Below are 26,714 nucleotides of genomic sequence, written 5' to 3' on the forward strand. Positions count from 1 at the left end.
CTCCCGCGGGCTCTGTGGGGCTCTCCTGCCTGGGATGAGTGAGGCTGTGGAGAATGGTGCTCGGTTCAGAGATGAGTTTCGGTTCCGCTGATTTGCAGTGTTAAAAACTGCCTAATCTCCATTGCTGAGCATAAAATAGGAGCAAAGCACAGCGATTAGCATCGCTAGAAGGCTACTGTAGAGGCAGCTCACAGAGTAAACAGAGTGCTGAGGATGGACCTGTACTGGAGAGGGCTGCGGAAGCCTGAAACGGAGAAAGGGCTCTCTTACAGCTTTGAAGGGAGTCAGTCTCTGTTGTAGCTTCCCAGTCCCAGCAGAAGTTATACCTCTGTTGTAATTTCCTTCTCGTCTGATCTTGTCCTGTTGTACACCAGATGAGTCTTTCATCCCCCTGAGATAACAGGAATGCTCCTGTTTCTGACTCCATGTTTCACCAGAGACACGTCTCTCCCTGTGGAGCATCTGTCCCATCCTACATATGTTGGTTTCTGTTATGATCTCTGTCCCATTCTGCTACATGTAGCTCATGATTTATCACAACTCATATCTCTGTTATAAAACTCCCTCCAAAAGGAGATGAATCTTTGTCTCTGTTGGTCCCCCTTCCTATCCAAAAATAATTATTGTATTACAAAACCTAGTCCTAGTCAGTGGGAATCGGCCTTCCTGGTATTCCTTCATTCTTACTTGGAAAAAAAGCCTTTTTCTGGAAGAAGCATTGCCAGAAGTGCATCTCTGTCCCTGCGACAGCCCTCTGACGCAGTCCCATCCCACTGCAGTGTCTCCTGCCACGTTCCAGGTGTCACTATCTCTGTTGTCCCATCCCAGGTCTCTTACAGCACACTCATCCCCTCCAAGGTGAGTCCCTTATAAATGGCCTGCCCCATCCAAAGTGAATCTTTCCCTATGATAAACCATCTTAAAAACCACTGGGTTTTGGTTTTGTTTCCCTGTTATCCCCCAAGTCAAATGAGGTGCATTTATCTCAGTTATAACCCCTTTTTATCTGGAGTGAGTGAGTCTCCTGCTATTAGCATCTGTCACATCCAAGGTGAGTCTGTTTGTTATAACCTCCTGTCCCAGCTGAAGTGAATCTTCCTTTGTCATAATCCCTCATCTCATCTGAGGCAAGCCTGCTCATTATAATCTTCTCGAACTGTGCTGAGTATCTTTGTGCTGTCACGTCTCAGTCTAACTTTGGTAAGACTGGTTATACTCCCCTGCCTCATCCATGCTGATACACCTCCGTACCCTCCATGCTGCATCTCTACCTACTGTGCTTCATCAGACACAAGTCTGACTGCCTTACCACTCTGTCTAAACTACGATGAGGTTCTCCCTCTTGTGCTGAGATTACCTTCCTGCTCTTTCACTATTTTTCCTCATACTTCAGCCTTTCTTGGTGGCTTCCAGTCTGTGAATCTCCGAAACTTGCTGTCTGTCAAGAAAGCGGTTGAGGGACCTATATCGACCTTTTCCCTCCTGCATGTGATTGCAATGTGCTCGTGGGCAGACAATGCCTCCAGGAGCCTGGAGTGGCGTTCACTGCACAACGGCCAGAACCATGCCACTCTGCTGCTTCATCTTTTGGCTCTGGATGGTGTCCAGATGGGTATTTTCCTGGCACAGTTAATGCCCAATGGGTAGCCCAGAGTTATAACTGAGCCTGCTGCCTTCTGGCTGTGAGATATATCCGTTTATAGGTGATTATACGATATGATATAATCAATAGTACATTATATACAGTAACGTAGTACAGTACCACTCGCAAGACCATAGAAAATATTACATATTGATTTGTCCCAGCTAGCAGCCTTCCCTCAAGCAGCCCCTTCTCTCTTTCTTTTCCACCACTAGCCAGAGCAGGGCTGTTTACTGGCACCGATCCCTGGCATTTTCTCCTCTCCTCAGGCTTGTTTGCACAAGGGAAAATTCTCAAGTTCCTGAAAGCTGGAGTTCATGACAGATTTGACTAAGAGAGAAACAAAGCAAAGACCAGGCTTGGTGGACTACACACTGTGTGTGTCAGTGCAGTTTTAGTGGTTTTAATTGGACTGGGCTGTTACTGCAGGGGGTGGCTTTCAGGAGGACTAGGGTAGCTCAAGGCTCATGCTCCCAGTTCCAGGAGGCATTTCTCTGTGGTCCTCCCTGCAGAAAGCAGGCACAGAACTCCTGGGTCCAGGCTCAGGAAAAAAAAGTGTGTTTCTGTATCTGGGCTTGCCTCAACCTGTCTGCAGCCTGTAAACCTGTTTGCCTTTGTGAATTTTTACACATGTCAGTCAGTGTGCATGACTGTGTACACTATGATGCTAATACGCGTGGATATTTTTGCAGTAAATCATTATTCTGATATTCTTTAGATTCTGCATCACCTGAGCAGCAGTTTGCCTGCAGTGGCCGGTTTTGGCTATATTTGATTTTCAAGGATGGCAGCCCTCCACTATGTGTGGTGTTTGGTGTGAGTGGACGGGTGTTCACATATACGGTAGAACTTCCATGGATTGTCAAGAAAGGGGACCTTACTCTTAGTAAGTTGCCCTGGGTGGTTACACCAACTAGTGCACACATGCACATGTATTTGCAGTTCCTGTCTACCTGCAGAGCCCTGTGCGCGTGTGCCTCCCATGTGTGCACAGGCCATGCCTTTGTGTGGAGAAGCTGAAACCACAGCTTTCCCAAGTCGCTGCAGGAGTCTCTTTTCCTTCATTTATTCAGGGGCCCTTCAGATCTTGACAAATCTGTCACTCTAAATTTGCGAGAGATTATGGTGCTCTCTCCCTAGCACGGAGAGAGGTGATATATGATATCTGCTGCCCCTATTGATTGCCTGATCTGGTGGCAGAGGGCTGGCGAAATGAACTTGAAATGAACATCATGCCTCAACTCATTGTGCGTATAATACACTACTTAATCCCACATTTTTCAGCCGCTATGGAATTCAATTGATCAATCATGTTCCTCTGATAGTACTGTTTTAGGGGTTATTGCTGCTCTGCTCACTGACCTTTATATTTATTTATTTATTTATTTATTTGTGTCGCTGTGTTTGTGAGCATGCACCTAAGTGCTTATGTGTATTTGGGAAACTCAGGACCAGCTGATAAGAAAGGACCTCTATAGTCAGTGGGAAACGAAAGAAAAGGATGAAGGGAGGAGGAAGGGAAGGAGTGGGATTAGATAAGAAATCCGAATGATCAAAGCAAGCCAATAGATAGGGAGATGTGGAAAAGTTGTAAGGAGAAGGGCAATGCTTTGGTTTAGCTGGGTGTTCTGGATATGGGGTGGGGAAGGGGGCCCTCTGCCATGGCCTAAGCTTTAAAATCTAGAAAAGAAAAGAAACTTTTGACAGAGGCCTGTAGGCTACCTTGAGATGGAGCTGGCCTAAACATCTTGCAGTAGTAGTGGACTTAATAATGGTAGAGCACACAAATCCCAAACTTCACAGAGCAATAATATGAGCTGCGCATATGGATTTTACTTATGAAGCGGAGAAAGTTTCACAGAGATGATCCTGAAAGCCAGATTTATATGTCTTATTTTGCTAACACTGAGACATTCACAGTCACGGATCATTATATTTTCTTCAAAACCAAAAGATTGTAAATCCCCTGTGTTTGTTTTCTGGTGTCATAGCCCATAGAGGATGTGTTTTCATTATTTTTCCCTGAAACTGCAAGGGGCAGACACTTATATCTGGTTTTAGATGAAAGTTGCAGTTCTCATCTAAGCATATGACTCCGTGAGCTGGACTATCAGGAGAAGCCTCAAATATTGTAATACATGAAGTATGGGAGCTGACAACTGTGTGGATATGAGCAAAGGTGGCAGTAAGGAGCAGAGAGGACTTTGGGGAAGAGATGGGGTCCATCAAAGAGCTGTGGGTGAAAATTAAGGGAGGGCTCATGGGGAAAATTTGAGTTGGGAAAGACTAGTAGATCCCATGAGGAATGGCACTGCGGTGGGCAACAGTCACTTCCACTGATGAAGAACAGTGCTAGGATAAAAGCGTAAGGGATGGGAATTTGCCGAGAAAGTAGCTTTTGGAAGGGGGGCTGTGGTGAAGCAAGGCTTCAGATGCAGGATGAGTCTGGGGATCCCACCCAGGTACCTGCGCTAGCTGTACCATTAGGACACATCATCACCTTTCCCAGTTCCTTTTTTACTGGCAAGGGAAACTCTGTGGTACTGTGACACAGGGACACCTCTTAAATCAGAAGAATCTTAACAAACAGCTTAAGAGGTGAACCATGGCCCCTGGGTCACTGTGTCCCTCACAAGAGCACACAGTTGCTGTCAGTGTGATCAGGACTGGCCTTGCACATGTGACAAGAAACATCTCTCCTCCCAAGGGGCTGCTGAGGAAGCACACACAGCCAATGTCCAGCATAAGTCTTCAGTACGAGACACAGAAATGCTCCATGGGTGTCACAGAAGTATCCTGACAGGTAACAAGGAAATGCTGTGCCAGAGGACACAGGAACAACCTTAACTACATCTGACACAGGGAATATGCCCATTAAATAGCTCCAAAACAAAGAGATGTTCGCAGGTCTGGAAGCCACAAAGATACCATCAGGTACAAGTAGCACAGAGCAGCGTAATACAGTTACTTCCCTGGCTACAGGTGACAGAGAGCACCCTTGCTTATGGTCGGATGGGGCCATCTCAACAAATAATTCAGAAGTATTGCTGACGTAGGAAGACCTTTGTGGCACAGAAACATGTAGGAAGGTCAGGAGAAGCTGTGCAGCTTGCACACAAACACAGAGATACTGTTCTCTTTTGGGGCAGGGGCTATTACTGCCCCCATGGCGTGTCTGCCTGCTGCCTCATGGGGCCCTGATCTCAGCTGGGGCCTCACAGCACTACCAATAAAAATCACAGTTATAATAAAAGCGAATGTGACTGGCATGAGAACTGCCAGCCAGGTGACACAGCAGAACCCATCTAATTGTCAAAGCCTCCAAGGGAAACACATCTGTCTAACGCAGCGGTGCTGAGGCAGCTGCTGAAATGCCATCCCTCTGCGCCAGCGAGGCGACCCTGTCCTCTCCTGCAGCCTGTCTTTGTCACCATCCCTGCTAGAGTGCTTGACCCAGAGCAGCCTTGTCCCAGTCACCGGGCACTCACGGCTACGCGTGCTGCCCTTTCTCAAGTCACCCTTTGTGTTAAGGCTGCTCTTTCCCTTTATCCGATTTCCCTTCCCTTTTTTCCCCCTCTGATGTGTTCCCGTGTCCCCGTGCAGCCCAGGCCTGTCAGGCAGCTTTCCTGCACGTCCCAGGGGGCCTTTCCCCGCACTGCCAGTTGTTGCAGTTTCAAACTCAATTGTTCTCCTCAGTACTGAGGCAAATGGAGTCATTAATTACCTTCTATCGGCTGGGCCGAGTTCAGAACGCGATCGATAGCCAGTGCTTGTCATTCACGGCAGCCAGCCCTGTGCAGACCCTCACACTGCATTGGGCATGGGTCCAGGAAGGAGCCCAGCGCTCTCAAACCCAGGCTTCAAACCCTGGCATAGAGCTCCTGCTGGGAATAGCGGACCCAGCCAAGGGAGAGATCAAGGACAAAGACCTGGGCTGAAGCAGCGGATCACACATTTTCATGAGGTCCAAAGTGTCTGGTACTGGTGTCCCAGTCTGCACAAGTGCTCCAGTCTGGCTATCACAATGTTAAACTAATGCTGTACTCTCCACAGTAGGGACAGGGGCAAGGACCGGCAGCCCTAATCTGGCAGTCTTTTCACCTGCGGAACTTCCTTGCCCTACTCAGTAGGGTATGGAAAAGGAAGGCTGTAAAATTTGGTTTATGTTTCCTTCTAGCCTTCCGGGCAGTGTGAAAGAAGGTGTCATCTCTACACGTTCAGTTCTGTATTTCAGCACGTAGTAGTGCTGCAAGAATTGTCAGGGCTTTGATTGTGATAACTGAAATGGTGGGGAGAAAGATGAACCTCAGATTCAGGTCAAAAGGATTCCAAGTGAGGGCAGGATAGAGACGACAGAGCCTGGAAGAGGCTGGCAAGATCCAGCAATGCATGGAGAAGGAGTGTTATCAGAGATCTACACTGTGATAGTGAAAGAAGATACAGGACAAGTTCAGGCTATGTACAGTATCCTGCAGAAGCAGGGACAGTGGGAGATGAGTGCTGAAGGAATATCACCTCAAAGAACTGGATCAGCCTTTGTGAACTCTGCAGTTGTTCAGATTCCTGTGTCCATTTGCCTCAAGGGAATCCACAAGCCTGAATCTGAGTATGCAAACTGATGGCACTGCACTGGTCCATGTGTCTCTGTCATTTAAGTGTGTCAGCGACACATAAACTGTGTGTATTTGTTACCCACATGCTCAGGCTCAGAGCGGAAAGGGTCAGAAACAAACGGATTTTATGTTTTGAAATGAGGGTATAGCTCAGGTGAGGAATCGGTAAGCAAGGAAGTCTGCTCATGCGGGGAAGTGAGCGTGCCTGACCGAGGAAGAGCGAGCTGCGTGCCAGTGTCTGACAGCTGGGGGGCTGCCGCGCTTTGAACGCAGGGGCCGTGTGTGACAGAGTACCTCAGATGGAGCAGGGACAGGCAGTGCAGCTTTAATGCGGGGCTTACATGAGCAAAACGGCAATGCTCAATGAGAATGTAAATGAAATGAATTGTGTGTGCAAATGTGTAATGAAGTGTGTACTCAGATCTGTCTTGGATTATCATGGGAGCATGCAAAAGTGCATTTAAGGAAGTGAGTGCATGTATGCATATGAAAATCAAATGTATTTACCGCAGCATCTAAGTGTATGATTGCAAATTTGGCCCAGAGCATCTGGGAAACTAAGTCTGTACAGACTTAGGTTTGTGTGTTAGGTAGCTATAATGAGCACATCCAGCCCTACTGAACACACCAGCAAAGGCCTTTCCAGGTGTTAGGCTGCAAGCAGCTGTCTCAGATGTGTGTACAACGTGTACAGTAGCATGTGTGGGTGTGCGGGTGAGGTGTGTTAGCCTGGGTAGTCAAAGCTGGTGGCTTCTGTGCAAGCAGTCACTGAGCTTTGTGACCTTTGGGTGTGCTGGAGGTGAGTGGACATATTCTGCTCTCAGTCAGGTTGTTGCAAATCCACAACAATTCCCTTACCTCAGAAGAGACACTGGGGATTTATACCATTGTAATGAGGGTCCAATATCTCTTACTAGCACTATTAGGCTTGACTGTTAGCCAGATAGAAATGCAGCCGCCTCCAGGACCCAGCACACTCGCCTGGTTTATGTTGGCGGAGTAGCAAGCAGCACTCACACCGCAGGCCAGATCCTCTTGTTAGTGTAAATCTGTAAGTCTCTTGCATTCAGTGGTTATACTGATTTAAACATCCTGAAAGTTATCCGAAGGGTTATCCTGATTTATGCTGTTGTGGTGCCCACAACATTGCCTTTAATGCAGAGCCCTTGGGGAGAGCTGCTGCCGCAGGAAAGGGGGGTGCCAGGAGCTGTGCTGTTCCCTCTGCCAGGGCAGAAGATGTTTTTAGCATCAGGCATGACTTAGCTCCCTCCTCGCATCTTCCTAAGCCCATTTGTTGGGGAGCTACTTCTTGGCAGGATCCCCCCTGGTGAGCACATAAAAGAGGGTGGCTTTTGTTAGCTCCAAAGAACAGAAGCAACGCAAAAAATTACATCGCATGCAGCCCTAACTATGCTTGTTTAGAGAAACTGCTTGCATTTATGAAGTCTTTGGTGCGGAAAGCAGGGTTGCAAATGACTGCATCAGAGCGACAGTAAAGGCCATTAATTTCCTGTTATGTTTTCCTGTGTTGGGGGCTTTATTAATTTAATTTTACACTGTCGAACAACAGCGAGCGCTGACACTGCCACACTCAGAGGGTTTTTTTTTTCTCAAGCACTGCTTTGCCTGACATGCAAATCAACACTGCTATCAGAACCGCTAGAGACAAGGGAGAGAGCACAGTGCTGGGCTATCCCCATACAGCCCCATCTCACAGTTTCTGGGAGATCCCTGAGATTCCAGTGGAGCACACTGACACCTGAGAGGCCCTCAGTGGTAGGGCTCAGCAGATCTGGATCAGGCCATGGACATCTCTAATGCACAGTCTAGAAAATATGAATTCCGCTTTAACATGCTGAGTTCCATTGCCTTGGTCCCCCACTAACACACCCTTTAACACCTCCTTTCTTTCCATTTCCCTTGCTCTGGACTTTCCCTTCCTTTCCTTCCACCTTATTTTCCCCTCATATGCACTTTTACCTTAACCTCGCACGTCGTAGAAGGCTGTGCCTGCCCTTGAGCCAGATGCTAGTGAATCACGTTACCGGAAGCTATTCTGAGTCAGCACTAAACCAGTGCTCAAGCAGGGTGTTTTTAGAGCTGCCATTTTTGACGTGCCATAAAACAAAGCCTCCAATCACTCAGAGTCATTAAAATTCCCATGGCATTTTTTGCAAGAGTGCAGACATTAACCTGGCTGTCCTGAACAAAATCCAGCCTGAGTGATTACCCACAGCATATCTTAATTCTCCTGTGATTTCATTTGGACATGGCACAGCAAAATTTCACTGTTGCTGCTCTGTATCGTTCAACATCTGCCATGGTCCACCTGAGAGTCAGCCACAATGCAATAGTAAATGAGATCTTAAGTCTGGGAAGGTTAATAAACAAGATATGATACAGGATGGGTAAATGCAGAATGCCATGCAATGAAAGAGCTACAGGCTTGCAATATGCAGCAATCTGCTTGGACTGTCACCATGCAAACTCTTTTTTTTGAATGCTCATTCCTGTAATAACTGTAAATCATTAGTGGAGTAATTTGGAATCTTTCTGCATGAGCTTATGTAAAGGGCCTTATTGGTATATGAAGGAACGTATACTGATTTAACCTCTGTAAGATATATGTTGGAGATATGTTCCAAATTGTAAGAGGCAGTCCTCAAACAAGAGGGGCCCAGCCATGGGTAGCCATGTTTCACAAACAAGAGAGGACTGTGCAGAGAAGAGCCATAAGTATTTCTGAGGATTAGCTTGTAGGGTATTTTTTTATTTGCTGGGATTTAGTAAAGTTGTCCCAAACTCTAAGATAGTTCTGCTTGCAAGGTCAACTCTTCTGTTCAAGGCCCACCTCTTCCCACATTACATGCCAAACGCCAAAGCAAAATACCAACAGCTCCTTTGGGAAATCAGGCATGGAAGTGTACCTGTCCTTTGTAACACCCTTTTCTAAAGCATCTAAGAGAGGACTAGAAGGCACTCAAGACTTTATAGACAGTTCATACACAATAACCACCTCATTAAGGTTTAATGAGATGCCTACAAACCTATTTTGATATAGATCTGCTAGCTTAAAAGCAGAAAAACACCTCTGAGCTCCCAAAAAAAAGGCAGAGCCAGTGAGAGAAAGAAATCCTGACCTCCATGTCCAAATGGAAACAGTGATACCCATGGCCTAGCTCCCTTGCGGCACTGTGCTCCTGTGTGTTTTCCTGTAGCTGTGTACCTGGGTGGGAAGAGGACTTTATACCTTGAACCTGATAGGATGTAAGCAGTAGGGTGCTGGGATGGATGAAGGAAAAGCAAAGGAGAAATGTGGACCTGGGCATTATTTCTAGGCCCCTTGACACAACTCTGATGTTTTAAAGGGCCTTAAAATGGGCATTAATTGCATTTGACACCTATTCAAAGTGTCCTTTAATTTGTCACATTGATGCATGGATAAATCACGTTCAAAGAATTCTGGATGGAGACAGACAGAAGACAGACAGACATATCTGCTATGTCTCAATAGATAGGTATCTGTAACTGCGTCTTTCAGGCCATGTACTGTTAACAGAGTTGTCCTCCATATGCAAGGTCTTAGAGCTTAGCCTAGCCTCTGCAGGCCAACACAAAATGCTGTTTGTTTCAGGTCTTGCTTGGCAGCCACAGAGGTAGCTGAATAGAATACACTACTCCCTGAAAAGGTTTTAAAATATTCACAAATTGCATTTTTCTTTAATGCAAGTTCTTGTGGCAAAATTAAGTGTAGTGGGTTTTTTCTCTCTCTCCCCTCCACTCAAGTCACATCCCTGCCCCTCATCTTTCCATCCAGGATTCTCAGGGGCTAATCGCTTGGTGAGATCTTGTTGCTTCCCTGTGGGATCCAGTGAAAGAAGGCTGGAGGATCTGATGCTGTCACTTAGGGAAGCAAATAGCTCCTGCTTTCATTCCAAACAGCAGCAGCCGCCATTTTGGGAGGAAAAGAGGTTTCTCTCTGGCCCTGACTGAGAACAAGGTGCTTAGTGTTTTCCTTTAGCACAAGACTACACCTCTCTATGGGAAATATTTACATCTATGAACAGCAAGTGATGCTTAACATTGCATTGACGTAGACTTGGGAATGCAGAGAGTGCCAGATTGGGAGCTAATTGGTGTACTGGGGGTTGACTGTTGGGCCCCCTTGGCTGCTGGGATGCAAAGAGAGAGAGAGAGAGAGAGAAAGAAGGGGAGAGAGCAGGACCCATCCTCCGCCGATGCCTCTCTAAAGGTTGGGATTCCTGAGGCCGCTGCTGTCTAGTGCTGTCAAGGTCAGCAGGTTCGGGTTCACTGAACGGTCAGGATGGTTTGAATTACTGGCACTGCCTGCCGATTCCTCCACTGATCGTGATCTGTCTTCCAGCGCCGGCTGTGGGATGCTGCTGCCCAGCCATGTGCTGTGCACTGTGTGGGGCACAGGCAATGTCAGAGGGGCAGATGCTCTTGTTAAGAGGATAGGTTTTTAGGAAGATTTAAGGAGCCAAGGCAATGCCAAAGAAAGGCACAGGCTCCATGTGCCAAGCACATGGAGACCAGAGTTCCAGAAACAGCAGTTCTGATCTGCTTTTCTTTTACTTGGAGAACTGCCCCCTGCAAGCTTCTGCCTTTCATGAAAGTTCTGAGAATGTCTTGAACAGTGCCTACCCAACACTGGGGGGGTGAAAAACCTGTCAGTGAAAATTTCTGTCCAATTCTATATAGGCAGAATGCTTAGTGAGCAAGGACTAACATGAGAGTCCTTATGTAAACCACACTGCTAGGACATTTTCTCCCCAAACACACATAGCTGTGTGACCAAGCTAAAGGGCAGGGGGAGCCAGGCGTGTTCCTACAGGGTTGTCTGCAGAGAGCACCAGAAGGTGCTCAGAAAGCTGCCTGCCAGCAGACAGGCTTGGAGCCACTGAAAGGGACCTCACCAGAGCAGGTAGGGAGAAGCTGTGTCTGCAGAGGCGTGAGTATGCACAAGCAGGCTGCTTGTGTCACAGATGTGTGCCTGGGGTGGCATCAGCGTGCGGCTGAGTGCCTGCGTGTGTGTGTGTATACTGTACCCATGTGCTGGCCAAGCATCCATAGCAGCAGTGATAGCAGAAGTAAGCATGTGAGAAAGAGCATGGCAGGAAAGAGCAACAAAAGGGAACCAGAAGAGGACTGGGGGCTGTGTGGAGGTAGTGTCCTGTGTTTGTCTTTGACAAGAATGTCTCCACAGCCATCATGGACTGGTTTCCAGTGGAGTTGCTACTCCAGAGAAATCTGGTCCTCTCAGTCCATAAGCATAAACTCTTGTACTCACACCTCTGCATCTGCCTACCACACGCATTTCTACACCTGGAGGAAACTCAAGGTAATGCTGAGAATGCAGCTGCAAGCGGCTGCCTGTACCTCGTGCCCATACCTGAGGCCTCTTGCACAGCACTCTCAGTGCTCACCAAGACATGGAAGAGGTCAGGGTTAACACCTGCACTCTCCTCTGTAAAAGGGAAGCCCCCATCTCCTCTAAGCTCAGTGCAGGTATTCTGAGCAGGTTCTCTGTGTGGCCTGGTCCCTATGCATTAGGAAGTACGTTGTGCCTACCATCACCTCTGCTCTTGATGCCTCTCCCAGTTCCCTCTTCACTGCAGAGCAGCAATGGGCTCTGGCAAGAAGGGTCAGGGACAGTGCCCGGTATCGTGCTGGTTTACATTAATGAGATACACACAGTGTAATCCAGTAACGGAGGCAGCTCTACAAAAGGAGGTAATAGCAGGCTGCCATGAACAGAGCAGCTCAGGTAATTGGTTTATCTATCTAGAAGCAGTAGTAGCAATCTCTGCACAGACAGAGTAGCAGTAAAGTCTCTTCCTTAAGGCTATTTCCTTTGTCTTTTCAATTGCTTGCACATCCATGTGAGATAGAGAGAGAGAGGAGAAGAGAGAGAGAGCTAGAGAGAGAGAGGGAGAAATGTTAATTTGTGAATTAATGGCTTTTCTCAGCGGAATTGTAAATTCAAATGTCACCTCACAGGGTGACACTGAAGGGGGCTGCTGAAGAAGCAATGATAAGATCCCCCCCATCCCCATGCAGACATATACCCATGCCCCTCCCCTCCCTGAAAGATAGCTATGGAGTGGAACATGCTACTTTTAATTTGCAATAACATCACAGCAGAGGGATGCAAGAATGACTGCTTTCCAAGCCTCCCTTCCACAACAAGCCAGGCCACATCTTTCCCTTTCCACCTCTACCTCCTTCCACCCCCTCTTCAACCCCTCCCATTTTAAACTGAGTCCAAGACAACACATTATCTCAACTCCCCCCACCCCAAACTAATCAAAGGATGAGCTAAGGGAGGGCTCTTTAGAACGGATGCCTCTGCAACCCTCTCCTCTCCTGCAATAATCAGGTGAATTAATGACCCTGAAGTTAAAGTGAGAGCTGATACTCAGGCGTTGTGCAGCGTAGGGGAGAAAGCCTTCATTGTTTTCGAGCAGGAGGCGGGCAGCAGCAAGGGAGATTCATGGATGGAGATTGAATATGCAATTTTCTTTCACCTTGCCAAGAGCTGCCCCTGGGCTGTGCCTGGCCTAAATTTTTTTTTCCTCTTGCCATCTCTGCCTTATCCGGCCCTCCCACCTCCCTTCCATTCTTTCCAGAAAATTACCTTCAAAATTGATTTCCACTTTTACAAACAAATATAATGGGAACATGAGGGGGAAAAAAAAATCTTGGGCTGTGATGAATTAGGGCTGTCAGGTGCTTCCAAGTCTCCTTTGTTTTTGTTTTACTGCCCGTTAGGTTCTTTGTTTTTCCAGCAACTGGGAATAGTGCTCCTGCCCATGCAGCCCCTATGGTCCATGGTTACCGTCACAGGGTATGTCCATCACTTGATGTCATCACTGTGTTATCCCTGCTCTCCATCACTGCGATGCAAACAGCCACTGCTAACAGGCTGCCCCAGCCCTTCGCACCAGGATGCAACTGCTCTCCTCATGGAGATACTGCATGCCCCACACTGCTGGTGGCCTGGCTCCTACAGCCACAGTATAGGTCCATCGATTGGCCTCCAATCTTCTTCACCCTGCTCCTCCTGTTCTCTTTTGCCTTATTCAGCTGATTCTTGATGGAGGTTTCCCAGCCCTCCCTCTTCTGATAGATCTGCCTGGGTCATTGGCATGTCACCTTGATCCCTATTGTGCCACAGTGCCATGTCACCTCGATTCCATTGCAGTATTGCCCTGATGTCTCATTGCCATGTTGCTTGATCCTAAAACAGTGTCATCCCTGTCTCCCACTGTCATGGCACCCTGATCCACTGTTATACCAGTCACCAACAACCCTCTAAAATAGCATCTTCCTGCATATTGCCAGCTATTCTTGCTTCCTTTTGCAGTTTATTCTGTCATCCACTGTGCATTAACCTGGCATCCTCATGGATCCAGGCACCATGCTCCCTCTGACTCCCATACTCTTTACATCCATGAAAAAATGTAACAGTCATCTCCCTGAATGCGAGCAGACCCAGTGTACAACTTATCTAGAGTGAGCAAGAAGATCCAGAGAGAGAGGCAGGCACCAGCAAAGCCAGGGAGCAGCCTCTGCACGGGTGGACACGCGGAGCAGGCAGAGATGCTGGGAGGAGCTGTAGCTGCCTGACTCCTTCTGACACGAGCTGCAACAACTCCCTCCAGGAATGAGTCAGAAAGTGGAAGGAGAAGACCTAACCACAAACTAAATACCCATAAATAAACAGTCAGACCAGCACGCATTCACGGCACTCACACAAATAAAATTAAAGAAAAGCTCTACGCATAAGTAAGACTCACAGAACGTAGCCAATAGCATTTAAAGACACAAGAATGCAAACTGGGACACAAGGAGATACTAATGCAGGTGCATGTCAATTAAATGTAATTTCTGAATAAACAAATAACTTACAAAAATATACATACACTAACTAAACGAAAACCTGGAACTCAAAGTAATTTCCTTAAATTCACATATACACAATTAAATCATGTAAACAAATACAAACTATTTACATAAATAAACAACCTTCACACAGGCAAGAACAACCAGTATATATATACAACATACACACAAATATATAACTCCAATGCAAATACACATCTGTACAAACTATACACAGATGTGCACTGCACTAACAGGCTACATGTTCATATCCAGCAACCACAAAGGTACAGTGATACTCCAAGTATGTAACAACACATACACACAGGATATACATACAAATATACAACATTCACATATATACTCAACATGTGAATACAAATACCTGGCATTCATAGAAATACGTAGCACTAATACTGAGCCATACATGCCCAGACATCCATATGATCCGCAGTATGCATTCTCCTACTAGGCAGTATTATACACAGCTTAACATACACATTATCCAGGTCTCCATAGGCATGCACAAAAATACGGGTCAAACCTGCCACTCACCCCAGTACAGAAGCACAGATAAGTAGAAACCAGTGATCCTAACACAGGAATACAAAAAACAAACAGGCATGCATTCCTCGAGACACAAATACACAAGCAGAGATGCACACAAATACAGCTGAAGCCAGACCAGCTTGTCTTCAGATAGTACAAAACCCTGTCAAACCCAAGGAGCACTGTAAGCTTTAGAAGCAGAGCATTCTGTCCAAATTGCTTTCTGTGGTGTAAGCTGTTAACTCTCCCTTACCTGAAGTCCTCCTGAGTAACGCGTGCCCCCTAACTCCCAGGGTGTGTGTAGACACACACCCACGTACACATATATACTGTCTGTCTCTCTTGCTTACAGACTGACCTCCAGATTCGTGGTGCAACAGCCCATATTTCTGACAGTGCTGTGCTGCTTATGCATTGTCATCTCCTTTATCCAGTCTCCCCGTGCTCTCTTTTTCCACACATACTCTCCCTTTTCTGATTATCCTCCTGCAGTTTATTTAGAGAGGTGCAGGATGAGTAGCAGCCACTTTTCCTATGTCCTCCTAGGAGTCTCACCAGCCAAACACCCTCAGGAGGGAGAAGTGGGTGGCTGCTGAGAATAAACTCCCTCTTCAATTTACATTTTAATCTAGAATGGAAAGGAGCATTACCTACACCTGTGTGTATAGACACAAAGAGCCTGGGCATCCCCTGTGACCACTGCTGTTCACAGGGATACACCATCGCTGCAAGCTGATCGCCACTGGAAACTCAGCCACACTGCATGAGTAACACAGTCCCAGGAAAAGTAGGAGGAAGACGCTGTGAGAGTGTGAAACACTCCAGAAACTGCTCACTCCATCTGCACAGCCATAAACTGCTGAGTGCACACCCCACAACTCTGTGTGACGATTGGAACACGGGTTAGCACCAGACAATGTAACTCTACGTGCCTCCAGTGTCATTAAGACTATTGCTGACCTACAATAAAGCAATCATATAGAATAACGCAAACACATCAGCTGTGGTGCAAGAAATCACAGCATGAAGCACCACAGCCACACCACCGACAGTACAGTTATTGCGTCACCTGCAGGCGTCCAAACACTCTGTTGTCTTCAACAACATGACAGTTTTGGGAGAGCAGAAATACACCTAATATGCCCGGAGATGAACATGCGTCACGTGCCGTGATACAGTCAAGTGAAATGACTCACTCACTCTTGGCAAATGTATGCAGGCAGTGTAGGAAAATGACTGTATTTCCCTACAGGAGAGTTAAGGGCGAGACCTCTCTGCACTAGCACAGCTACAGCACTGGTAAAGCACCATCGCAGTGCGGATGACAGCATAAGCATGCTCTATGTCCTGAAACAACCCCAGTATGTGGAACAATATGGTCATGCTTCATGAAAACACACAATTCTCAATGCAGTGCTGCAGTGACATAGCCATATTGGCTTCACTCTTATGGCCAGGTGACAGTCTGTTTTCAGTCAACGCACTACTTCAGCTTCATAACAAATATATGAATTTAAGCGACAGTACAGTACAGCCTGCACCAGTGTACCAACAGTTACCGCACTGGAACAACCTGACTGCATGCAGTGATGCAGCCATATCACCAGAAATAGTCCACAGCCGCCTCTGTGAAGAGTGTAACAGCCTCAAGCAGCGATACAGTTCATCTCATCATTACTGTCACAAACTCATAACCTATAGTGATACAGTTACATGATAACCACAGTCACATTGCCTGCAAATACATATCAGTGCCCCTGACAGTGACACAAAGTCACTTGAAATGTCAGAACCACATCTCCCAAATTGTATTATCATTGCCACTCTGAACAACACAAATGGGATCATGCTTGCAGTGGCACACACAGCTGCTGTGTATCTGCTCAAAAACTCAGACCTTCTTAAATGCTTTACACATCTCTCTTCTCTGCACTACTTTCCACTTAAACAATTGAGTTCAAAATTTTTTTCAAGACAGTCTATGTCCCAGGGCAGTATCTAAAAAAACAACTTTCAGGACTGGGACTGTTGCAGATCTCCCTGCCTCACACTCCACCTGAAGGCGGAATTTCTACTTTCCCAGTAGGAGAAAGAGATCATGGCCAGGAAGGAAAATCCCCAAGCTGAACACTGAAAACCCTGCCCTGCAGTCACAGTCCTCCCATTTGGAGCAAGGGAAGGGAAAGCCACCTGTAATAATGCTTCTCAGTAGAGGGTGTTGCGGTAATAACAGTCAGAAAATTACGCGTGTGGCACCGAAGAGAAGTGCAGTGATGCTGCCCATCCTGCAGCTACAGGACTAACAGTGCAAACGCTCCTGCTGCTCATAGGCAGCACCCTGCTCTGCATAGCTCAACCCCGTTTGAAGGGTATGGTGAACCACTTGCGCTGATACAGCTAACGCTCTTTGGAAAACACCACCAGACCTGCCGAAATGTTGGTGACCCTTTACTGTCCCCCTGCACTGACACAGCCTTGTATTGCTCACTTCAATGTAAATCACTTTGATCATCAAAATGACAGGTGAAGAAAGGAAGGGAGGAACTGCTTTCTCAGGTTTGCTCCCCCATCTCCGCTGGGGATTCCTTTACTGCAAACAGCCCGAGTATTATTGCCATTTACAGTAGCAATCACTCTGTCCCCTCCTCTCCCACAAACCTACTGCTGATATTAGCAGTGATCATACTAACAAGCCTGTGGGTTTTATTACTACTGATACTAATAATACTGGACACATTACGTCTGCTCCCGCCAATAACAGGCTGCAGATATGATCCCTGCTAATGCCAATAATACTAGGGGATATTATCTCTGCCATTGTCGGCACTGCAGATATTATTGCCAGTAATGCTGTCAAATACTACAGATATTGTCAAGGGCCAAGATTAATAATGCTGAGATTGTTACAGCACCAGCCTCACTGGAACACGAATCCCAAATGAGAATTTGGGTCTATAGAAGAAGCCTGTTTGTGGCCTGCTATGGAGAGAAAGAGCTATTTCTAATAAGAGTGGTTTTGTAAAGATCCCAAAAGTTTAACGCAGATGAAGATGCTGTGGTATGCAGGGAATAGTTTGAAATATTTTTTTCATATTGTCTAATTGTCTGTCTGTCTATCCATCCTTCCCTTTCTCCCCATCCTTCCCTTTCTCCCCGTCTCTCCCTTTTTCTCCTTATACAGTGCTTAAGACTACAGTACAAGTGATACTAATTTTTTGTTAGTGCCTCTAGGTCACCCCAGTTCTCATCCTTTCAGCTATCAGTCAGGGGGTTATGGAACAACAGGAATATTTGCATATTATTTTTCTCCTCTATCTTTATGGATTTCTTATTGCTGCTCCTGAGTCTGACAACGACCCTGCTGAGCTTAGCTGCCATCACAGCATAGCACAGCATGAGAATCACAAAGAGCCAGAATTCCTGTTTCCAGCTGCAGCTTGCTACTGCAGGACCCTCAGTGGTCTCTGGAAAGTCACTACATGCTGCGGGGCCACTTCTGCCTCTGGAAGATGGTGGGTGTAAGTGGTGGGGAAGGTCAGAGGCAAATTACAGCAACATTGGCTATGCCCATAGACTGCAAGAATGGAACACAGTCTGCTACAAAAATGGTGGTGAACTTTTTTAGCCAAATGTTTTAAAAAAATCGTAAGAGACCAAGTCTCTGCTTTGTCTAATGAAGTCAGAGGGTTTACAATCACTGGTCCAAAACTGAAACAAAAGGACCACAGAGTCTTAACAAGGCAAATCCTGATGATCCTTCCTAGGCACTCACCTGAGGAAGACACAGAGTTTTGAGGAAAGACTTGTGATCTGACAGTTCCTTGTTGTGACTAGTAGACACTCAAGAGGTACCTCCCTGCCAGCTCTCTCTCAATGCTATCATCTTCCCAGGCCAGCCTTGCAGTTGCAACCTACACATTTGGTAGGCTGGGATTTCTCCTCTTCCCTCTAACTCCCTCTGAGGGACACACCTGACTGTCAGCAACCATCCCTGAGCCCACCTCATGCATCCGTTTGGCTCCTTCTGTCCAACTCGGGAGTTCTGCTACATCATCTTGACACATAATTATCTCTCCTCTTCTTAATCATCTGTGCCTACTGCCTAATGTAGGCACCAGCTGCAGCAAAGAGGACCTGGGGGAGGGGGTGTGCTCAGATAGAAGCTTCTCTGTCTTTCTCCCACCCTGTTTCCCCCTAGCCATCACAGAGGTTGCTAACAAGCTTCTCAGAACCAGGGATTCAGGAGGAGCTTGGTACTTCCCCCTTTTCTGCTGAACTGCATTCCTCACAGAAGAATCCTTGCAGCAGAGCTGGTCCGACAGAGCAGAAAGAGAAAGCAGTTCGGTTTCTTCTGCCTCCTTTAAAGAAGAGCCACTCCCAAAATACTGGGAAAGTAGATATGTGTTGGGAGCTCATAAGGGCTTTTCAACGTGAGAACAAAGCCTGTTGTTAAGAAACTGCAACACAACAGTGCTCAGAAGCTCTGGGAAATACTGAGAAGTTCTACACATTCAACATAAGCATGAAATAAATACCTGCACTGGATTCCTCTCCTAGCTTTCCTAATCCCTGTCTCAGCTAGGAACAACAAGAGCCCCCGGAGCTACAAGGGAGATTGCCCAGGAGTGAGTCACTGAGCAGGTCACTGGCTGTTCAAAACCTCCCCTTGGTCTCTTCTAGCCTTCAGACCCAACCTTACAAAGTGAAGATGTCTTTCACCATTTCTAAGGCCACTGCGAGCACGTATAACTCAGCTCTGGGCTTGGGGTGTTCAGCAGCTGGCAGGGGTCGCATGCAAGGTTTCTCTGGGACAAGAGCATGACACCTCCCTGCAGCAGGTATCTGGGATGGCAGGATGAAGGCCGTTCCCTAAGACAGTTGCAATTGTGTCATGTAACTGCCACCTAAAACAGAGCTAAAGGCAAGCAACATCTCCAGGATTGTCTGGTACCTTTTTGATTCCTAGTGGGATATGTGGGCTCTTGGCCAACAGCAGAGAGCTGCAGAGTTTTGCTTGCCCTTCATAAATCAAATCTGGGATGAATTAAGGACAGATACAATGTCAATGTATCATTGTAAAGTGTCACGGTCTTAGATGGCTTCTTGGTTGTTTCTGTGTTTAATTGTACTGCTCCAAAAAAGCTCGGGTTCTTGGGCTGGAAGTGACTGTGTGGCTGCATCTAAAGTGGGACGATCTTTCCAGGTATAGCCACTAAAGCCAGATTGAACTCCTTCATTTCAAAATGAGATACGGAGGCACTATGTTGAGAGCTGGTGATCACCATACCGGACTGTATGAGAACAGGGGTTCACAAAAACACCAAATTACTGCCAAGAGATTTGCACAACCATTAAGAGAAACTTGTCACTCAGTTTGAAATGTCACTATTTCCTGTATATGTAATGATGGGAAATGCTGGAGGAGTTTGCAACGTTTGCTTTCTCTTATTCCTAACATTTTTTGACTTTGAGACATTGACTCAACCCTTCCATTGCTACACTTTTCTCTTAGCTGGGCCCTACTGCCATCTAGCTGGGAAATGGATCTTCCTCCAGGGCCTGATCCAATTTCCAATGACATCAGCAAAAATCTTCCCATTTGCTTTAATAGGAGCTGGATTGGGTCCTTGCCTGTCATTTTACTTTGTATTAGAGAGAAAAGGGTCATGATGAATGCCTTTTTTTTCTTGCGATTATTGTATTTGTTTGGATCAAAAACTTACAGATGTGAACCTCACCAGACCCGATGTTGAGAAAATGACTAGCAAAACCCCAAAATGCAGCATCTTTCCAAGGAGAGCTTTCTCTTCTCACCATATATCACAGAGAAACCTGGTATTCTCTTGCACTGCACAGCCTCGGGGTTACAGCACATGCAGCACACTGAGCCACCTGTACTGCTAAAAGGTCTCTCCACGCAACAGGCAACAGTGGAAAGCAATATACTGAAGGCAGAGCTGAACCAAACAAACTGGTCAAGCACTACTCTTAGAAAAGTTCACTTCCTGGCCCTCAATTTTTGAATGCATCAAATTAAAAGAGCAAGATTTAAGAAAAATGTTTACCAAGCCATCATAAAAGCACTGAGACCTTAACCACCCCTCCTGACTCAGTCTATCTAGACCTGAGGCTCCAGCTTTTGGCTCATTTAGGATTCACTTTGCCCCCAGTCCTTCCCAGCAGGTAGGAAGGAAAAGGAGATAGCTTAATCCTAATTCCTTAGAGCCCTAGTGAAACGCTTAGATAACAACCTTAGGGCCACAGTACTCCGAAGACCTCCTATTCTGCTTTCAGACTGTTGCAAGCAAGACGGTTCTGCTGTGGAAGATGCTACCCATTGAGAACTAGGCCCTTAGGATCAGTGTAGCTCATGGCACATCACAGGGCAGGAACTTGTTTGCAAGGGGATTGAAAGATAACTCCCACATTGCTGGTGCTTCTCCGAGATGGCATTTTGTTTGAAAAGGAGTGAGTCGGGGAAACCATGTTTACCCACAGTTCAAAGTCCGGGCACCTGCTGGCACCTGGGGAGTTCAGTTCCAGCCGTTTCCAGCAGTGAATGAACTTGGGATCAGCTCCAGCAATGGAGACGGCTCTCTGCCTGCCAAGCAGATGTCTGTAGACGCAGCCTGTCATGAAAGGGCCTCGGAAGAAGAGCATCCCAAGCCAGCAGGGCAATGGCGGGGAACTGGTCTCTGTTGCTAAAACTGATCTAGCCCCTGGAGCAGCTGCAAACCTTGGCCTGAAATTGGAGCCTGTACATGGGGACAAAGAATATAAAAGGGAGGATGAGCTTCTCCCCTCCCCCTACCTTCATCACGTTTCCTCTTCTCGCCATTCGACCGAGGAATCCCCAGGATCCCGTTAATGGAGTAAGAGCCCACTGGATCATTGGAGGCACTGGAGACGGGAGGGGATGCTGTGCTGGGCACTGGACAAAAGGAAAAGGGAAAAAGGGCCATGAGGAGAGCGGCACAGCACTCAGGGATCCCCCAGCTGAAAGCTATGCATGCGACCAGTCTCATAGGAAAGCCTGGGCACTAAGCAGACTCCCAGCCCCTCACACTGAAGGACTCATACTCACTCTACCACTAATGTTGCTGCATCCCAGCTTTCACAGTCTATTCCTATACCGTAGATCCAGCCTTCTGGTACAGGGCCGTTAATAACAAACAAGTATATTCCATCCAGAAGCTAAACCTTGTTATATCCCAGTTCAGAGCAGGCTTGCCAGTGCATGCTACGGTAACTGAGCGCAATGCTGCAGAGGCCACATTCTCTAGAGGCTTCCTAGTCCATCTGTATTTTGCCAGATCATTTCCTCTCAGCATTTTTGCACCAGAAGGGCACACGTTCTGTCTTAGCCAGACCAGCCTCTTCCGTGCTCACCCAAAGCACTCATTCAAAAACTACCTTCTTAGCATAGGTTAGAAGCACTTCAGTGTTGGGCCAATAAATTAAACAGAACAAATGGTGAGTTGGTGATACATACTCCAACTCAAATTAATAAAAATCTAGTATCTTCCTTTTTCACTGACCAATGCCAACAGGCAGACTTCTCTTGTCACTCAGGGCTGTCCAAGATTGCTCATGAGTTTCCAATACATCAGAAATGACAAGTCATCCAGATTAGAAATTATCACTTCATGATAATCAATGCTTTAGAGCATAGAACAAGTAGAGCTATGCACCCAGTAGGCATGCCCATTATGTCCTAGCGTGTCCCAGTAATGGGGGAATATCCAAATTCTCTTATAGGCCACTACCCATCATTCAGCTCATAAAGCACTAACCTGAAGCAATCAATGCCTCCAAGACAAGCCTTCCAGAATGGAGCAGAGCCTGTCACCAGTATCCAATATAGACCACACTTCCCAGTACATCCCAGAGCAGTGAGTGACTCCAGTAGCTACACTCACAATCACTATCCCAGCTCAGCCAATGCATTCCCTAGACATTGTACTACTTTTCCAAGAAGGAATAATATCTGCCAACTCCATCTGTTGTGGTCAGTGATTCCCAGTCCAGTGAGCAAGTCCAGATTAAAAGGGCATCCAAAAATGCTCTTCCATACTGGCCCATTCATTCCATTGTGCTCCTGAACACCGTTTGTGTACAAGACTGTATCTGCCAGCTCTGTCCCATGTAGACCAGCACTTTCCAGTAAATACTTGTATAGCAGCAAACTCTCAGTAACTAGCAGTATCTGAGACACTGTCTTAGGCCATGAATAAGCCACTGTATTTCACAGTATCCCAGAATACTGCATGTTTTTCCTGCTCTGAATTGTTACTGGATAAAGCAATGCTAGCAAGAGCAGACATACGCACTGTACAGCCCACAGAGACCTCAGTGAAAAGTACCTCATCACACATGTAGCACCTTTAAACACAACCAACTAGGAGACATTTGGTCACTTTATTACAGCCTTCATCTTCTGCTCACCTCAATAAGCCCGCAGCAGAAAACGCATTTTCTCATTGAAATACACACATGGGCTACCTGACTGCAGAGCTAGAACAATGAAGAATGTAGTTGTAAGGCATCAGGAATGTCTTACTCTGGTCTGTGTATTACTAGCTCTAAGAAATGGACCAGTTCCAGCAAAGGGAAAGAAGAGAAACTGGGAGAGAGAGGGGGAAAGAGAGTCAGAGTAAGGCGACAAAAGGTGAAGACTGGTTCTTAGATAGGACAGCACTAAATACTTCTTTCAAGGAGGTGAATGAGAGAGTGAGAACGTGAAATGGATGTTAAGGCAGAATCACTTCGGGCAAACTTCTACCTTGGGCTGGTTTCTCTGCCATGATTCCCTTCTCTGCAATGCAATGAGGGAAACGAAGAACAGAAACCTCTGATTGCCATCGAATTTCTTTCCCCCACCCTCTCCTCCCTTTTGCTCTGCTTAGCATCTACTTGTCAGACTTTGTTCCCTCAGCTGAGCTTCATCCTCATTTCACTTGTCCTGTAACCACCCCTCATGCCAGTCTTCTTACCGATAGTATGTCCTGGTGCAGTCACACCTGTCCCGCTCCCATCTGGTGTTGGGTGAAAAGGTTGCTGAACTTTGGTTCTGATGATCCTGGAAAAGAGCAAAACATTTTCAGAACTCAACTGCAGCTTCTCTGTACCTTTGTAAAACGGTGATCCCAGCTGTCAGAACCTGAAGGCCTGATCTGAGCTCTGGATGCAGCAGAGTGACTGCATTTGCCTTCTTGTGATCCTGATTCTATCCCTTTAATGGTCCAGTTCCCAGGGAATTGTCCTTGCTCTGCTCTGTCATTTTCTCTCCAAACTTAGATATTCACTGCGTAACTCTGGTGCTTAATATTTGTTCTAAAGAATAAGTTGGCAAAAGTTCAAAGAGCAAGTGTGTGGTTAGTGGGCGGTATGACATGGACAGAGACAGGCAGACATTGAGAGGGCATTTTTGAAAAAGTACAGCTCCTGAGAGTGAAACCTTCTTAGGAAAATAAAGGTATTTCAGAGCATATCACCTCAGCACATTAGGAGGGCAGTAGCTGGAGCGGCAGAGAGGTTGCCTGGGACATAGCTGGAGATAGGGAATGTCAAGGTTCTAGCTGGGGATGGAGATCTAGATCCTCACCCCATATAGTCAGTGGTACCAGGGCCCCTAATCTATAGCTCCTGAGGACCTATACAGAAGGTGTCTGAGGGCCTCAGGGCCAGATTCTGAAGTCATGCTGATTTGCACTAACTGAGGAGCTCATCTGAGAAGTCTGTGCTAGGGCAAATAAACTAACTTTTTTCTTCTTTTCTGTTTTTTTCTTTTCTCTTCTCTTCTCTCACATTCCCCCTAAAGCCCCCTGAAGTGCCACTCTGGTTGTGTGAGTTTATTGATTTCCCCCAGCCCAGAGAAACAGAAAGAGGGGATGGGGTACAGGCAAAGAGATGGAAATAGAAAGCTATAAATTATTTGTGACAGGAAAGCAATAGTGCCAGAGTGCTGAGCACAAGTCCCGTGTCACTATTAGATTCCTTTTAGCCTGATGACACTGTAAAAGAGGTTAAGTGTCTGATGGAATCGTACACCTTGGGGGCAGGGGCAGTCCAAGAGCAGAACAAGCCACAGAGAGCGGGTATATCAATTCTCCAGGCCAATAATATTCCCCTCATTGATCGCAACACAAAGTTCAAAAATCTCATTATAACCAGGCAGACCTCGAACTTTTTAAAAATCAATAGAGTGATATAATGTATGTATACTTTGTATAAATGTATCTATCCATCCATCCATCCATCCATCTATCCAAAATCTGCCTGAGGGTGTCTGCGTTAACCTACGCATTATACTATGTTATGTTCTATTGTAGTGTAGCGTAGCGAATGGATTAGAAGACTTCCCCGCAGCCTTAGATGACATATTATAAAAAGTCCTGTTAGCACTGAGGTGACATCAGATGGTTCCATTCATACTGAGATATGACATCAGAGTCGCCATTTGTACTGGGAGGTGGCATCAGACAGCTCAGCTTCTACTGAGGGGAACTATAAGATGAACCTAGTTACACTGAGATGGCCAAGCAGGCTATGCTGAACTACGCTGCGTGAAAATGGCAAAGTCTTGAAAAGCCATTTAGAGTAAAAACAGCCTGTAAAACAATGATGGTATAAAATGCTTGTCCATAATGCTTCAAAAACCCAGGCAGTGGATGAAGAGGAAGGTTCAATTTCCTTCCCCATTCAGTTTGTGGTCTCTCTCTGACCAGTTAGCACCAGTTGTGACTGTGTTTACTGAGACGTGTCCATTAGGGACTGGAATGAGACTCACCAGCTCATTTCACCAAGTAGCCGTCAACTGGTAATGATTTTTGGTCACTACCAACCACAGCCAGATTTCAGCTAGTGACCCAGAGGTGAAAGGCTCTGTTCAGAAACGTTCCCCTCCTAAGAATAAAACTGCTTTTATGTCAGAGAAAGTGGCTGGAAACAGTGAGCAAAGGGGAACATTTCTGGTTGTACAGCCTCCAGTGGCCTGGGTGAAATAATTCTTGGCATCAAATGCACAGCGAATCTAATGAGGTTGCAGGTAGAAGGTATTTCCTATGGCTAAAAGAAGAGGCAAGTCATGAGGAGGCTCTCCCCAGCAGTGCTCCTTTTCCCTACAACCAAACTCTAGTGTTGTAATGAAAGAGGAGAAATTTCGGGACTCTGACACACGTACAGTGCATCCCCTGGGTGGATTCTTCAGGGACAGTGATCTACACCAGGATAGCTCAGCATCACTGCTGCCACTTTAAGAGGCTTTGATTGAGTCTGTCCTACACAAGAGCACCTAATGAAACAGTAGATGAAAGATGAACAGAGCTGACCTGGTCCTGTAGCAACAGATACAGCATAATAATGCTATCTTTAAACTTTGGGGTTGCTGAAAGCATCTCACCCATACCGGAGACTGAAATACTCACTAAGCCAGCTCTGCTGCCTCAAACCTGGGATTTCTGGATTACTGCTGTGTAAGAGGGAGCAAAACCTTGATCACCTCTTGCTGCCTTTGATGGCTTTTTCTTGCCTCTAGACACTGCAGAAACACAAGCCTTTTTGCAGAACACTTCCTCAGCCCTTCCCAAAAGCAGAAGGGACACAAATCCCGGCACACCAGTTAGCAGTGCTGATTTCTTGAAGTAATTGCCAATAGTTTCAAATATCTTTCTTTTCTCCAAAATAAATTGTCGCTTTGGACTACATTCATCCCTGCTCTAATTCCATCACAGTCAGTGACTCCAATAACAGCATTTGTGTTTAATTGAGGGCATAAATGGGTACTTACTGTAAATTCCCATTTTTCTTTTTCCAGTGGGAGGTTTTTGCACAAGTTGTCTACTTTGAGTTTCAGAGAATATACACAGAATTAATACATAACCTTCTGAAGTTTGAGCAACAGGACATTTATAGATCTTTGATTGCAGTAAAGCAACTGAACTTCATTTCACAATCTGAATTTAATATGTGATATTATCTTAAGTAATGGCATATAATGTCATTAC

The 26,714-nt window shown here is 46.3% G+C and overlaps 1 protein-coding gene across 5 annotated transcripts in view; it reads right to left on the minus strand.

The window, feature by feature from the left end:
* The window catches only part of PAX2 (paired box 2), an 87,322-nt gene that overhangs the window by 26,097 nt on the left and 34,511 nt on the right, over positions 1–26,714 (minus strand). For 3 of the 5 annotated variants that reach the window (XM_086751804.1, XM_086751805.1, XM_086751808.1), the window contains 2 exons: positions 23,703–23,788; positions 21,521–21,640 (listed from right to left, as the gene is read on the minus strand). In XM_086751804.1, coding sequence (XP_086607930.1) covers positions 21,521–21,640; positions 23,703–23,788 — 206 coding nt within the window. The remainder of the gene's footprint in view (positions 1–21,520; positions 21,641–23,702; positions 23,789–26,714) is intronic. The other 2 variants (XM_086751807.1, XM_086751806.1) reach the window with 1 other exon arrangement.

This window comes from Chlamydotis macqueenii, chromosome 7 (genome assembly GCF_036417535.1).
Source record: "Chlamydotis macqueenii isolate bChlMac1 chromosome 7, bChlMac1.mat, whole genome shotgun sequence".
Taxonomy (NCBI): Eukaryota; Metazoa; Chordata; class Aves; order Otidiformes; family Otididae; genus Chlamydotis; species Chlamydotis macqueenii.